Genomic DNA, 16,377 nt, shown 5'->3' with positions numbered 1-16,377 from the left:
ATTGAGCGCTTACTGTGTGCACAGCACTGTACTAAGCGCTTGGAAAGTACAATTCGGCAACAAATAGAGACAATCCCTACCCAACAACAGGCTCACAGTCTAGAAGGGGGGAGACAGACAACAAAACAAGTAGCAATAGCATCGATATAAGTTAAATTTTAGATACATGTTGTTAATAAAATAAATAGAATAATAAATATGTACATATATACAGAAGTGCTGTGGGGTGGGGAGGGAGGTAATAATAATAATAATAATAACAATAATAATGGTATTTGTTAAGCACTTACTATGTGCCAAACACTGTTCTAAGCACTGGGTTAGAGCAAAGGGAGGGAGCAGGGGCGATGGGGAGGAGAGGAGGAGCAGAGGAAAAGGGCTCAGTCTGGGAAGGCTTCCTGGGGGAGGTGAGCTTTCAGTAGGGCTTTGAAGGGGGGAAGCGAGCTAGTTTGGTGGATGTGAGGAGGGAGGGCATTCCAGGCCAGAGGTAGGACTTGAAGCAAAGAAAAACACAGACCATAGCGATGGTGCCATTCCAAGCAACTGAACTATCTATTGGTTATCGTGCCCCACTTGAAAATCTGCCCAGGTCTACTTCACTGTACTCAAGTTCTTGGGCTGCACAGATCTGGATTTACAGTTGTTGGGTTTTTTCTACCAAAAATGCATACCCTGGGAATGTTTCATAAACACACAATTGTTTATGGCTTGACTCAGACTTCCGGCCACCCCTCAGAGCCCTACGCATGCGGTCTGCTTGACTGAGGTGGGGGACATGACTCTGCTGGGCCCCATGAAGCTGGAGTCTAAGCCTGACAAATCACAACTGAACAGACAGATGGGTGGGATGGCCAAGTGGAGAGAAGGAGGCTGGTCCGGGCTCTCTCGTTTCAGATGGAGATGAGGAGGATGACGAGAGTTGAGGAAGAGGACATAGAGTTAGAAGGATGGCATGGGAGAAACATCATTCAAGTGGAGATGTGTGACAAGGCTGGAGTTGCCGGAAGGGGTGGCAAAGTGCACCCAAAGGAGTTCTGTGGTGGATACCTTAGTGTTCGGGTCCCTTGGCATCAGGCCAAAGGATACAAAGGCCATCACTGGATCCCGGGTTCAAAGAAGTTTGACCTGAGCTTAAAAATTGGAGACTGTTTACCACTACCTTTAGAAAGGCTGGTAGAAGGAGAAAAGAAAGGACCGTGGGAAAGCTTCATGATTCTTCCCCTGAGCCAGCCCAGGATAATAAAGACTGCACATATTTAATTGGGGGGGGGGGGGGGGGGGGGGGGGAGGAGGGGAGAAGAATGAGGTTTTTTTTGTTGTTATTTTTAAATGGTATCTGTTAAATCAATCAATCAATCGCATTTATTGAGTGCTTACTGTGTGCAGAGCACTGTACTAAGCGCTTGGGAAGTACAAGTCGACAACACATAGAGACAGTCCCTACCCAACAGTGGGCTCACAGTCTAGAAGGGGGAGACAGAGAACAAAACCAAACATACTAACAAAATAAAATAGAATAGATATGTACAAGATAGAGTAATAAATATGTACAAAAATATATACATATATACAGGTGCTGTGGGGAAGGGAAGGAGGTAAGATGGGGGGATGGAGAGGCGGACGAGGGGGAGAGGAAGGAAGGGGCTCAGTCTGGGAAGGCCTCCTGGAGGAGGTGAGCTCTTAGTAGGGCCTTGACGGGAGGAAGAGAGCTAGCTTGGCGGATGGGCAGAGGGAGGGCATTCCAGGCCCGGGGGATGACGTGGGACGGGGGTCGATGGCGGGACAGGCGAGAATGAGGCACGGTGAGGAGATTAGCGGCAGAGGAGCGGAGGGTGCAGGCTGGGCTGTAGAAGGAGAGAAGGGAGGTGAGGTAGGAGGGGGCGAGGTGATGGACAGCCTTGAAGCCCAGGGTGAGGAGTTTCTGCCTGATGCGCAGATTGATTGGTAGCCACTGGAGATTTTTGAGGAGGGGAGTAACATGCCCAGAGCGTTTCTGGACAAAGACAATCCAGGCAGCAGCATGAAGTATGGATTGAAGTGGGGAGAGACACGAGGATGGGAGATCAGAGAGAAGGCTGATGCAGTAGTCCAGACAGGATAGGATGAGAGCTTGAACGAGCAGGGTAGCGGTTTGGATGGAGAGGAAAGGGCGGATCTTGGCGATGTTGCGGAGGTGAGACCCGCAGGTTTTGGTGACGGCTTGGATGTGAGGGGTGAACGACAGAGCGGGGTCGAGGATGACACCGAGGTTGCGTGCCTGTGTGTCAAACACTGTTCTAAATGTTGGGGTAGGTACAAGTTAATTAGGTTAGACACAGTCCCTATCCCGCATGGTGCTTGCAGTCTAAGTAGAAGGGAGAACAAGTATTTAACTTCCATTTTACAGTTGAGGAAACTGAGGCACAGAGAAGTTAAGTGCCTTGCCCCAAGTCACACTTCAGAAAAGTGGCGAAGCCAGATTAGAACCCAGGTCCTCCGACTCCCAGGCCAATGCTCTTTCCACTACGCTACACTAGGTCTTGTCTGGGTCTAGAAAAGAGCTTTCATAAATACTGTGGGCAGCCTGTGATGTGCTTCAAATGTGGATGAATTTCTCACTTGAGCTGAGTCCAACTTAGCTACCTGTTACACGTGTGGGGACTGGGGGTGTGAGAGTAGATTTCACTAACCAAACCTGATGCAATCTACGTGGTGAGACTGGAAACGCGTCTTTGGCGCCCCCACAAGCCAGTCACGATAAGCTCCAGCCAGAGAAAGGGGTGGAAGAGAAGTGAGGGGAGAAGGAACTGCAGGAACAACAACAGAGGAAGAGGAAAACAACTCCAAGAAGTAGGGTCAATCAATGGCATTTACTGAACGCTTACAATGTGCAGAGCACTGTGCTAAGTGTTCGGGAGTAGACAATACATCAGAGTTCCCTGCCTGCAAGGGGCTTAGCATCGAGAGGGGGAGACAGACATAAGAGAAGCAATGTGGCTCAGTGGAAACAGCATGGGCTTGGGAGTCAGAGGAAGGAAGAGGATTCATGGTTGGTGAGGTTAGAGACATTAAGAGTGACGATGTGATCCAGTAGATGTCCGAATTGATGAGTGAGTGAGGTGGGATGAGGCAGGAGGTTGGCAGAGTTGAGTGACAGAAAACGGGCAGCGGTGGTGTCATTATTGTTGAAATCCTTGAGGACCGGTGAGCAGGAGGAGGAAGAGAGAAGATGATAAAGGCATCAAAATTGCTCAGGAAATAAGAGGTGGAGTCAGGGGGCAGTGGGTGACGACAACTAACCATTGTAGTGTGTGGAGGAGATGATGAAGTGGGCTTTAAAGGAAAAGACGGGAAAGAAACGGTGCCAAAGTGGCACAGTGGAGAGCAAAGAGCAGGCCGGCTCCTCCCACTTTACCTACAAGTTGCAGAGAGTGGAAGAAAGACAAATTCCTCACTCTTCCATGGCATAATCCTTTTAATGCATCCTAGTTCCAGGTTAGCTTTTTATCAATAATGGTACTGCATTCCTGCCTCATATCCAGTCCGGAGTACACTATGGCCCTCCAGATACTCATGCCTGCCCAGTCTTCACCTTTAATGTTTCCTGTTCTCGAATGTGCTATCTACAACTGGTCATTTCTAAAGGTTTATTTCTCAAATGTATCCCAGTTAATGAACTGCCATCTGCAATTTCTTTAGTGAAGTCACTGAGGATTATCTTGTCTCTACCTCAGCACTTAGTCCAATGCCTGGCACATTCTAAGTGCCAGGATTTGAGGAGGGAATATCATTACAAAGATATTGGTTAATACTATAGGCTACTCCCTTCACCTTGAACGCTACCAAACTTTAGTGCCTTCAACTATCACTTCTAGGCAGATGACACCCAAATCTACATCTCCAGCCCTGATCTCTCTCCATCTCTGCAGTCTGACATTTCCTCCTGCCTTCAAGACATCTCTATTTGGATGTCCTCCTGTCACCTCCAGTATTACATGTCCAAAACAGAACTCCTTAACTTCCCTTCCAAACCCCATCCTCCCCCTGGCTTTTCCATCACTGTAGATGGCATCACCACCCTTCCTGTCTCACAAGCCCTTAAGCTTGGCATTATCCTTGAGTCCTTTTTCTCATTCAACCCACGTATTCAATCCATCACTAAAATCCTGTCAGTTCCACCTTCACATTGCTAAAATCCGCCCTTTCCTTTGCATCCAAACTGCTCCACGTTAATACAATCACTTTTCCTCTCCCGCCCTGATTACCATATCAGCTTCCATGCTGACCTCCCTGTCCCATCTCTCCTCACTCCAATCCATACTTCAACTCTGCTGCCTGGATCATTTTTCTACAAACAGGTTCAGGACATGTTTCCCCACTCTTCAAGAAACTCCAGGAGTTGCCCATCCACCTCTGCATCAGACAAAAACTCCTCACCATTGGCTTTAAAGCACTCAATCACCTTGCCCCCTATCTCACCTCGCTACTCTCCTACTACAACCCAGCCCGCACACTTCGCTCCTCTAATGCCAACCTTCTCACTGTACTATCCCGTCTACCTCACCGCCGACCCCTCGCCCACGTCCTCCCTCTGGCCTGGAATGCCCTCCCTACTCAAATCCGACAATTATTCTCCCCGCCCCTTAAAGTCTTACTGAAGGCACATCTCCTCCAAGAGGCCCTCCCTGACTAAGCCCCCTTTCCTCTTCTCCCACTCCCTTCTGCGATACCCTGACTTGCTCCCTTTATTCATCCCCCCTCCCAGCCCCACAGCACTTATGTTCACATCTGTAATTTATTTTTATTAATGTCTGTCTTCCCCCACTGTAGACTGTAAACTCATTGTGGGAAGGGAATATGTCTGTTTATTGTTATACTGTACTCTCCCAGGCACTTAGTACAGTGTTCTGCACACTGCAGGTGCTCAGTAAATTCGATTGAATGAATTAATGAATCATAATCATCATCCACACTATTTACTGAGTGTGAAGCACTGAGTACCTGTACATGGGATATATTGCAGTATTTGTTAAGTGCTTGGTAGATACAAGCCAATCAGGGTGAACACAGTCCACGTCCCACACAAGGCTCACAGTGTTAATACGCATTTTACAGATATGGTAACAGACACAGAGAAGTTAAGTGACTTGCCCAAGGTCACACAGCAGACAAGTGGCAGAACGGTGATTAGGACCCTCCTTCTGACTCCCTGGCCCATTGTCTATCCACTAGGCGATGCTGCTGACATCCTAAGCACTTGGGAGAATACAGGAAGATGCAATATGCACAATCACTGTCATCCAGGTGTTTACAATTTAATGGGGTGGATGTGCAAACATTATTTACAAATAGTGGGAGCAGGAGGAAGAAAAAGGCTGTAACAGGAAGTAGTACAACTGAATCAGGATGAAAGCTGAATAACTGAATACGCAAATGAAAATACACACATGTATATAAATGACTTAGCGGAAAGAGCACGGGCCTGAGGGTCAGAGGACCTGGATTCTAATCCCGGCTCCGCCACACGTCTGCTATGTGACCCAGGGAAGTCACTTCACTTCTCTGAGCTTCAGTTACCTCATCTGTAAAATGGGGAATAAGACTGAGCCCCATGTGGGACATGGACTGTGTCCAATCTGATTAGCTTTGTATCTACCCCAGAGCTTAGTACATTGCCTGACACACTTAAATACCATTAATAAAAAAAATGCCAAGGATAAGAATAAAGGCTCATAAGTGTTAAGGGTGGTGTTGGGTTGACACGACTAGGGGGTTGTGATCTTCTGCTTCCTTCTCCAACACTGGGTGTCCCTCAAGGCTCTGTTCTGGGTCCCTATTTCACTTGCTCTAACACTTCTCGGGGAGCCCACCCACTTGCACGGTCTCAGTTCCCACCTCTCTGCAGATGACTCCCACATCTACCTAGCCAGCCCTGACCTTTCTTCCTTCTTTTCATTCTCACATCTCCACTTGGCTCCAGGACCTCTCCACTCGGAGGGCCCGCCAGTACTTCAAACTCAACGTCTCTAAAGGAACTTGTCACCTTCCTTCCTCCTAACTTTCCCCATCTCTGGCAATACTACTTTCCTCAGTGTCATCCTCAACCCCTCAGCATCTTTCAGCTCCCAGATATCCTGACAGGTCTTCATCCAAAACTTTTCCTAGACTGGCCCTTCCTCTACACTCAAACCAACACCACTCTCATTCCAGCTTTCCTCATTCCACAGTTAGACTCTGGGATCAGTCTCCTCACTGGTCTCCCACCCTCGTCTCTGTATTCTCCACACTGTAAGCGCTCAATAAATACAACTGATTGACTATTCTTTACTCCAGGCTGATGCCCAGATCATCTTCCTGAAAAACTGTTTAGCACATGTCTCTCCACTCCTCAAAGACCTTCGATGGCTACTATCTCAATCAATCATATTTATTGAGCGCTTGCTGTGTGGGGAGCACTGTTTACTCCCTCTGCATCATGACAAAATCCTTTTAAGACTTCAAAGCTCACCAGCCCTCTCCATCTTACACGTCAGCTCTCTTCACCAGGTCCCCCCTGGCTTACACTATTCACTCCTCCCAAGATCACCTTTTTACTGTACTTCCCTTGTCCACCTCCGATTCCTTGCTCCTGCTGCTCCCGGGGCCTGGAACTACATCTCCATCCCAAATCTTCCAGACCACAGCCCTCTCCATCTTCAAAGCCCTCCCACCTCCAGATTAATTCCTAACACCCCAAGTCACAGCAACGTGACAGCCACCCTGCTCATTGTGGGCAGGGAACATGTCTGCTAACTCTGTTGCATAATACTGTCCCAAGCGCTCTACACATAGTCAGCACTCAATAAAAACTATTGATTGATTTACTGTAATTATACACAGTCTTAGCCCATGTGTACGAATATTCAATTGTACATTCAATTATCTGAATGAATTGCTAGAAGAGAGAATGTGGAGTGGGACAGGAGAGCTATAAGGAGGCAAGAATGACTCTTGGGGGAATTTATGACTAATGGTTTCTATTTTGCCAACCAACCGGTCGTTATTTGAGCGCTTACTGTACTAAGTGCTTGGGAGATTACAAAAGAATAGGCAAACCCGATCCCTGCCCTTGAGTAGTTTACAATCTAGCAGGGGAGACAGGCATTAAAATTAATTACATGTAAACGAGGCAACTTAGTATAAGGATTCGTACATAAGTGAATGCCGTAGGGGTGGGAGTGACTACTTGTGAGTGCTTGCTGGGGTGGGTGGGGGGGGGGCAGTGGTGTATGGCCTCCAGTGCATAGGTGCTGCAGAAGGGAGTAAAAATGAGGTGGGGAGATGAGTAAAGGCTTCCTGTTGGAAGTGCAATTTTACTAGGGTTTTGAAGAAGAGGACAGTGCTGATTTGTTGGATATGAAGGGGGAGGTAGTTCTGAGAAGGAGGCAGGGTGTGAGCAAGGAAGCAAGGAGTTTAACGGTGGGAGAGATTCATTCACTCAATTGTATTTATTGAGCGCTTACTGTGTGCAGAGCACTGTACTGAGAGGGAGGCATAGAAAGTAGGTTAGCATTAGAGGGGCAAAGCGTGCGGGCTGGGTTGTAGCGGGAGAGGAGAGAGGACAAGTAGAAGGGGAAAAGCCGACAGTGCCTTAAAGCCAATGGTCAGGAGTTCCTGTTTGAGGCGGAGATGGATTTTGAGGAATGGGGAGATGTGAACAGAACCATTTTAGAGAAATGATCCAGGCAGCAGAGTGAAACATGGATGGGAGAGGGGAAAGGCCAGAGGCAGTGGGATGAGGGAGGGTGATGCAGAAGTTGAGACAAGATGTGACAAGTGCTTGGGCCGAAGCAGTAGCAGTTTGGATGGAGAGGAAGGGGCGGATTCTGGAGATGATGTGAAAGTAGAACCAGCCAGCAGGATCTGGAGACTGACTGAATATGCAGGTTGAAGGAGAGAGAGGAGTCAAGGGCAGGCAAAAAACTGCTTCACCTCAGCTTGAAGGCATTCAATCAGCTCTCCCCTTCCTACCAGACCTTGTTAACCTCCTACCATGACCCATCTCGCACGCTTCGCTCCTCTAGCACCAGCCTAATCACCGGGCCTCGATCTTATCTCTCTCACCATTGACCCCTTGCTCCTGGCCTCCTTCTATCCCGGAACTCCCGCTGCCCCCACCTTCATAGCCAACAGACCACTACTCAAAGCCCTACTAAAATCATACCTACTCTAAGAAGCTTTCCCTGATTAACCTCTCTTCTCCCCAGCCTATTCGCCCTCCCTTAGGCATGCCCTATGCACTTGCGTCTGTACCCCTTAAGCACCAGCCTGTACGTTTTGCTCCTCTAATGCTAACCTTCTCACTGTACCTCCATCTAGTCTGTCTCACCGCTGACCCCTCACCCAGGGCCTGTCCCTGGCCTGGAACACCCTTCCTCCTCAAATCCGACAGGACAATCATTCTCCCATCCTTCAAAGCCTTACTGAAGGCACATCTCCCCCAAGAGGCCTAAGCCCCTCTCTCCTCTTCTCCCACTCCCTTCTGCGTTGCCCTGTCCCGCTCCCTTTACTCATCTCCCCTCCCAACCCCACGGCACACATGTACATATCTGTAATTTACTGATTTATATTAATGCCTGTCTCTTGCTCTAGACCGTAAGCTTGCTGTGGGCAGGAAATGTGTCTGTTTACTGTTATATGGTATCCTTCCAAGCACTTAGTACAGTGCTCTGCGCATAGTAAGAGCTCAGTAAATACGACAATGTATTCAAAATTGCTTTTGAAAATCAGGAGGTCTAAAAACCCTAAAATGCTGAAATAAAGTAGAACTGTGAATATATCAACTGGTTGGAAGCACAAATGGTATTAAAAAAAAAGAAAAAACCCAACATACTCTACCTTCTACAGGACACTCAAATGGCTTTGTGCCCAGGTGAGTTATACTGTGGCCTTTCAAATGTTCTGCTCTTGTGAAAGACTTCCCACAGCCTTCTACAGTACAGGTAAACCTCCTATCATCTTCATGTTTCCTACCCAAAATAGATATTCAAGAAGAGAAGAGGTCATTACTTTCAAAACTCAAATATGTATTTTTTAATTTCTAATGCCTGGTAGATGTTAGAGCGATTACAGAGATTTAACTGCATATTTTCCAATTATTCGCCATAAAATAATGAACTAACCCACAAACTGTCAGTTGCCAACAAATAAAATTACTGGGAAATTGAAGAAAAATGAAACCAGTTAGTTTTCAGTACTCTTCTGACCTACTTCTTCCTCTTTGGTATCCAAAAGCTCAATGCTGACTAAACTGGCTTTATAAATAGCCCCCTACAATCAAATATGCAAACTAGTCTTGCACTATATTTTTAAGACAAAGTTTCGAGAATCTGAATTTGTCTGATCTGCCCACTTTTCGGTTGACAGCTACAAACAAAATTAGGTTGGGAGAGTGCTAGTTTCATCGAGTCATTAGTTACAATTCTTAAAAGATCCATCTAGCCAAAGACATTTTCTTAAATGTATATGAATCTTTTTTCATTGAAACGTAAATGGATTTCAGTAAATTAGGAACGCAACCATGTTCAAACTATGGAAAAAATTATATACTAAAATATTTAACTTACCTTTTGTGTCTTAAGAGTTTAGACATGCTAGTGAAGGACCAGCCACAACCATCGAAGTCACAGATAAAAGGTCTTTCACCTTAAAAAAAAAAAAGTTAAATACTGTAATTATAAATCCAATTACTGATACGAAGACAGTGTTGGTAAATGTGTACCTGGAGCATTCTGTGTTCATACAGTTTTGAGATAAACCAAGCAAAGGAATGCATTTACCAGATGCACTGACATCTAGCTCATACCTGTATGACTTCGCAAGTGAATTTTCAGCCGACATGCCTTGTCGTATTGTTTGTCGCAGCCGGGGAAAGAGCATGAGAATAGTTCTTGTTCCCTGAAATGGGCTCGATTATGGGAAAATAATGCACTTACAGTAATAAATGTCTTCTCACAACCTGGGGTGGGGGGGCGGGGGGGGAGAGAAACAAAAAAGAAGACGACAACATGTTGGCAACAAAAACCACCGACTTACATCCTGAATTCCACCCAGCTGTGTCAGGTTTGGGGGCATAGAAGGCAGAATTGAGGGCTAGTTAATATACGACGGGCTCCTTATACTAAAAAATAAAGGGCCACCGGAAAACAACAGGACAACCAACCATGGTGCACCATATTTTCCAAAGACTTGTCTAAATGAGTGCCCTCCTAACTTCATACTAGTCAAGTTTTCTGGTGGCCATGTACAACTCTCTCAGTCTTCCTCTGGCTGTCTGTGCTTCTCCACTCTCTACTGTCCACTTACTGGGGTGGGTGAATGAGAATAGAGAAGTGAGGATGGGTGGGGGAGGGGAGCAAGGAAGAAAAAAAAGGAACAAGTTTAAGCAGTAGTAAAAATTTTAACTCCAAAATACGCTTGGGATCCTACCACTTCTACTAAAAGTGGGAGCAGATTCTGGTTTTTTGTTTAGATTTGTCCTAAACTAGAATGGGTTGATCCTTCCATTAAAAATAAAACTACACCAAGTTCTCGCGCTATAGCACTTACCTCGAGTCCAATGCCGCATGCATGCAACAACTGTTCCTTCCGACACCACATCGCGCTGTATCCAGACAGACGTGCGTTGTCGGAAGAACGTTCCCTAATTCTGCTGTCACATTCTAAAATGTGTAGTGAAATCACGAATTCTGGCAGAATTGAGGGTCCTTGCTTGCTGCATGGAAGCAATTCTGGAACGAGCAGTCTTGCTCTCAGAAGGTAGACGGTACCATAAGGAAAATATATTTTGGTACGATTGGAGATCAACTTAACATCCCATTGCTTAATACAGTCTTATCTGTTGCCCTTGATTCTCACTTTCCATAATGGAAAGAAAAGGTGTTTATCAGGGCACGTACACTTCCATTGATGTGGTAAAGGCAAGAAAAATAATTGCTCTCAATCTTGCACCCCATTTAATGTAGATATAAATAAGGACACACACATGAATACAATGATTAACTTGCATCTACCCCAGCACCTGGAACAGTGCTTGACACATAGTAAGTGCTTAATACCATAAAAAAAACCCAAAACAAACACGAATACGGGAGAAAATCCTACTTACTTCTAAAGATACATCTACAATGGGAGAACAGTCTACTACTGATGATAATGCAAACAATTAGCAATTGAATCGAATCCTCTCCCTCCAAACCTATATTAGTTTAATATCCTTTGGGGGTGGAATTCACATCTCCTCTTCCTCCTCAAATCTTAGTGAACTGGCTAACTCTACATTTACTTTCTTTAACATCAAAATTACCACCCGGAGAAGTCATTAGCACACTCTAGATAAGCAGAGCCAAACAAGTCACGGCAAGAACACAGAAGTGAATTCAGTTTAGTGTAGAATTGACCTAGGAAGCCACATGCAGTAATAAGGAATGGCAAGAGGGCCATTTCAATTTCAGTTCAGTTTTATGGCTGAAACCACTCTGCTGTGACAAGGGTGTGGGGGTGGGGAAATGTAGCTTCTGCCAGGCATACAAAAGGCTACAAGCATCTGGGGAGACCAAGCACCATAGTAACAAAGATGACATTAGATTGTGAGCCCCTGAAGAACAGAAGATCTTCTGTATGTTCTAAGACTGTCAGTTGCCTGTTCCCAAGTGTGGACCCGGCCTACTCTGCACACACCGGGTGTTCAATCGATACTGTTGACTCTGAAGGCAGCTCAAAATGTTTTCATGTTTCCACAATGGTCAATTTAACCCTGGGGCATTTTCAATTACTCTGAAATCTGATATTATTGGGATGTGTTCCTTTACGGCCATTTGAGGTAAGGCTGATATTCCAAGCAAGTTATGTCTGGTTTCATACACTCAATACAGGTCATGAGGACTTGTGACAGTGATTGCTATGATTGCTACTTTATAAGATTTAATTCTTGATTTATTCAAATTAGCTCCTAAGCATTGTCCTTCATGGGCAAAAAAAAAAAAAGCAATCAGCTGAACTTGCTAGTACTAAATCTTCGTTTCAAGGGCGCCCGGAAGGAAGGGCAAGCGTTTGCCTGGTCATCGATCCCATCACGCCCCCTGGTATTCAGATGTTAAATCAGGAGAATAACTCCAGCAACTGTCCACATGCGTTACAGCCACGTTTAGTCAGAGGAAACTCTAGTCCTACACCACCCTAGACAAGCAGTTTGGTCATGATGGGAAGACTGTCCTTTTTTTACATACAATTTTTCGTTTTGTTCACAAAGCCTCCAATGGGGTGCTGGATTGGGGCAACTTGTATTGGGAATACAGAGCACTTCACCAGTCACTTCACCATCAATTACCACTTTTCTCTGTAATACAGTATTATGCTGTTTTACAACATAATTTGTACCAAAGTACCTTACCAAGAAACAACTGTTTTCATTTTGAAAATGCAGGATGTTCATAAATTAATTGAACTTTTCAAGTGGAAGCTTTGCCACCGAACCGTACCGAGGTTTAGAAACACTTGAAAAAAATATCCCATCCCACCTGACCAGCAGCACTTACATACATCTTTCAAATTCTACATTATATATTATTCTTATTGTCTGCCTCCCCCTCTAGACCGTATTCGATATTATAAATTACTTATCCTTATTAACGGCTGCCTCCCCCTCTAGACCATAAGCTCCTTAGGGGCAGGGGAATTATCTGCTAATTGTGCTGTACTCTTCCAAGCGCTCAGAGTACAGTGCTCTACAGAGTTAACGCTTACTGACTGAGAGCCCGGGTAGGGATTGTCTCTATTCGTTGCCGAATTGTACTTTCCAAGTGCTTAGTACAGTGCTCTGCACACGGTAAGCAGCCAATAAATATGACAATGAATAAACGCTCAAAATGGCAGTGATCGACAGAGCTCACGCCCACAGGTTGAATACTTATGAATAATAATAACAATTTTCGTATCTGTTAAGCACTTACTATGTGTAAAACACTGTTCTAAGCACTGGGGAGAATACAAGGTGATCAAGTTGTCCCATGTGGGGCTCACAATCTTAATCCCCATTTTACAGATGAGGTAACTGAGGCACAGAGAAGGTAAGTGACTTGCCCAAAGTCACACAGCTGACAAGCGGCAGAGCCGGGATTTGAACCCATGACCTCTGACTCCCAAGCCCGGGCTCTTTCCACTGAGCCACGCTGCCATTATTCCTGGAATCCAGAGCTTCGTTTGAGAAATGCTTCATAAACTATTGGAAAGATGTAGGTTGGTGAGTTGGCTACAGAAATCCTCGAGCAGGCTGATTTAATCCCCCAGGAGAAAGTGAGTATACAAACACACCTAAATGATCCATCCACGTTACTGACCACTTCCACTCGGGAAGCCTTAGCTACCTTACAGATGGCCACCGGTCAACACTGGTTCCTAAAAAACCTTGCGATATTTTTATTAAAAAAATGAAACCGGTCGTGTCGGATTTAAGAAACGTGGCTTCCGAGGAGATGAATTTGAGATTCTGACGTGGCGCTAAGGGAGAGGCGTCGGTCGCCTCGACTAAACCCCCCCCACATCTGACGGCTCTAATCACCTTTCCTAAATGGCCAAAACAGGTATTTGGGGAGGCTGAAAAGGGCACATTACCAGGAAACTCGCACTTGTAGGGCCTCTCTGGCTCAAAGTGGGTCCTCTGGTGGGTGCAGAGCTTGGCATGACTGGGGAAGCGCTCGGCACACACCTCGCACTTGAAAGTGTTCTCTTGTTCGTGCCCCTTCATGTGGGCCTTCAGGTTGTAGACTGTGGTGAATCGCTTGCCACAGTCTCCTGTGGGACAGGTGAAAGGCCTCAGCTTGTCGTGGGACTGCAGGTGCCTCTTGAGCTTGTAGGAGGTGGTGAAGGCCCACCCACATCCGTCCAGGGAGCACTTGAAAGGCCTCTGGCCTTGGGTGCTGCTGTGAGACAGCAGATGCAGTTTCAGCTGATGCTTCTTTGAGAAGGTCTGCGGGCAATTGGGTTCCGGGCAGTGGTAGACCAGAACGACCCCGGTGCCCCCCGCGCCCCCTTTCCTGGCGCCCGGGTTGGCCCCTTCGACCTCCGGCGCCTTTCCCAGGGGGTCCCCGGGCTCCGGCAGGAGGAAATTGGCCACCGGATCAGGGAGGCCCAAATCGGCCGGGTCCACGGCACAGAGCGCGGCGCCCTGACTCCCGTCCTGCTCTTCCGGCAAGGCCTGAGGGCCGGGGCCCAGCCCGGGCCCGCCGGCCGCCGCCTCTTTGGCCCCGACAGGCCCGAGGGGATCCCCTGGCGCCGCCAGGGTGAGGAAACCATTTTCGATCCGCACGATCAGGTTCTGGTTGTTAATGGTGATGGTGCCCGAGAAGCCCTCGGCGGGCAGGGCCCTCCCGTCCGGCGCGGGCCCGGGGAGAAGCTGCAGGGCCTGCAGCTCGGGGAGGGGCCGCGGCTCGGCCTGGAGGCCCCGAGATCTAGGGGCGTGGGCCGGGCCGGGGCGGCCGTTACAGCCCCGACTCCAGCCGCCGGCGTCCTCAGCGTCCTCGTCCTCTTCCTCCGCCGCCACCGCCTCCTTGGGCTTCGGGGCCGGGCCCTCCGCTTCCCGTCCCTCGTCCTCCCCGCCGCCCCGCACCAAGTTGAACACCACCAGGAAGGAGTCCCCGCCACTGCCGTCCGGGCCGGCCGGAGGCGCGGCGCCCGGGCCCGGCTCCCCGGCCGCCGGCGGCGGCGGCGGCGGCGGCGGCGGCTTCTCCTCCATCAGGAACCCGGGGAAACCCAGCTCGTCCGAGGCCTCGCCCTCCCCGGGGAGCGGCGGCGGCGGTGGCGGCTTCTCCCGCCGCCGGCCCCCGCCATCTTCCGGCCCCCGGAGCAGAAGGCGTCTCCGGGTGGCCGCGGCGAGCGCAGTCGGGTCGGAACCTCCGTGCACACAAGGGCCCGGCGGCGGGTCGGAAGGCGGGAGTGGCCGGGGGCAGGCGGCCCCGACGCGGCGGCCGCCGCCATGTTGGCGCCCGCGCGGGGTCCGGCCCGCGAGCAGCCCCTGGATTTCCATCTTGGGTGCCCCTGTAGCCGCGGCTGAAACAGGAGACGCGGGAGGAGGCGCGACTCCGCCCTGCGCGCCGCCGACCCGCTGAGGGCGCGCCTCGGCTCTCGCTCGAGCCCAGTGAGCTGCAAAACCTGGGCCGGAGTATCGGGCCGGGCTCCGCTTTCCGGCCGGGCCGGGCCGCAGAAGCTGCAGAAGGGGGCGTCTCCGGGGCCCCCCAAAGCACCCCGCTCTGACTGCCCTGTCGGGGCTTCTGCTTACCTTTGCCGTCGCAGCTGTGCCCATGCCTCGGACGTGTAGGCGAGTCTTGCCCGCAGCCCCCGTGGGTGCGGCGGGGAAGGAAAGAAAGCAAAGAGCTCAGGGGCCCGGGCAAGGCAGGCGACGATTCCACTTTCGAGCGTGGAAGTCAACTTGGGGCCGAAGGAAACGAAGGCAAGGAGAGCCGACGCACAGCACCTCCTCCGATGGTTGGATTGGCGTCGAGGAGGGTTAAAGGGCACTTGATGCTGGGTCTCTTTGCAGCAGCATTAGTTTCCATCTGGCGCCCACTGCGTGCAGTGACCGTACAAAGCACCTGGGGAATACAGGACAAAGCGGTGACAACTCCCCTGCCCGTGAGGAGCTGGTGGGCTAATGGGGGACACAAAACGAAATATTAACAAACCACAAAGTCGAAATGAATAATGCAATGTGCAGTTGAATAGGCAAATATGCCAAAATGCTGAGGATGGGTGTTCACGATGTAAGTACTAGGAAGGGCTGGTGGGTTTATGGGATTTAGAGCGCTGGGAATTACTCAGTGAAAGCTTGCTGGGGAGGGAGAAATTTTAGTGTTAGTATTCATTCAATAGTATTTATCGAGTGCTCACTGTGTGCGGAGCACTGTACTAGGCGCTTGCAGAGTACAGTAGAGCAATGAAGAGAGACAGTCCCTGCCCACAACGGATTTACAGTCTAGTAGGGCTTTGAATGTGGGGAGGGATGAGAGATGTCTGTCAGATGAGAGATGGAATTCATTCTATCATATTTAGTGAGCGCTTACCGTGTGCAGAGCACTGGACTAAGCTTGGAAAGTACAATTTGGTAACAGATAGAGATGATCCCTCCCCAATAACGGGCTCACAGACTAGAGGGTGGAGACAGGCAACCAAACACAACAAGTGGACAGGCAGACTGGGGGAGCAGCATGAGAGAGAGGCAAGAAAGTTGGGGGAAGCAGTGTGGCCCAGTGGGAAGAGCATGGGCCTGGGAGTCAGAAGGCCTCCGTTCTAATCCTGGCACCACCCGTTGTCTGCTGGGTGACCTTGGGCAAGTCGCTGAATTTCTCTGAGCCTTAGTGACCTCAT

At 48.8% G+C, this 16,377-nt stretch overlaps 1 protein-coding gene across 1 annotated transcript in view; it reads right to left on the bottom strand.

The window, feature by feature from the left end:
* LOC119949907 (zinc finger X-linked protein ZXDB-like) overlaps positions 1-15,040 on the bottom strand; it is a 38,237-nt gene extending 23,197 nt beyond the window's left edge. Inside the window, exons 1-4 of the mRNA XM_038771761.1 lie at positions 13,630-15,040; positions 9,824-9,976; positions 9,585-9,663; positions 8,857-8,987 (exon numbers count right to left, since the gene is read on the bottom strand). Coding sequence (XP_038627689.1) covers positions 8,857-8,987; positions 9,585-9,663; positions 9,824-9,976; positions 13,630-15,040 — 1,774 coding nt within the window. The remainder of the gene's footprint in view (positions 1-8,856; positions 8,988-9,584; positions 9,664-9,823; positions 9,977-13,629) is intronic.
* Between the last annotated feature and the right edge of the window lie 1,337 nt (positions 15,041-16,377).

Source organism: Tachyglossus aculeatus, chromosome X1, assembly GCF_015852505.1.
Source record: "Tachyglossus aculeatus isolate mTacAcu1 chromosome X1, mTacAcu1.pri, whole genome shotgun sequence".
NCBI lineage: Eukaryota > Metazoa > Chordata > Mammalia > Monotremata > Tachyglossidae > Tachyglossus > Tachyglossus aculeatus.
Note: the sequence above shows the minus strand (reverse complement) of the source record. Positions and strands in the feature narration are given on the sequence as shown.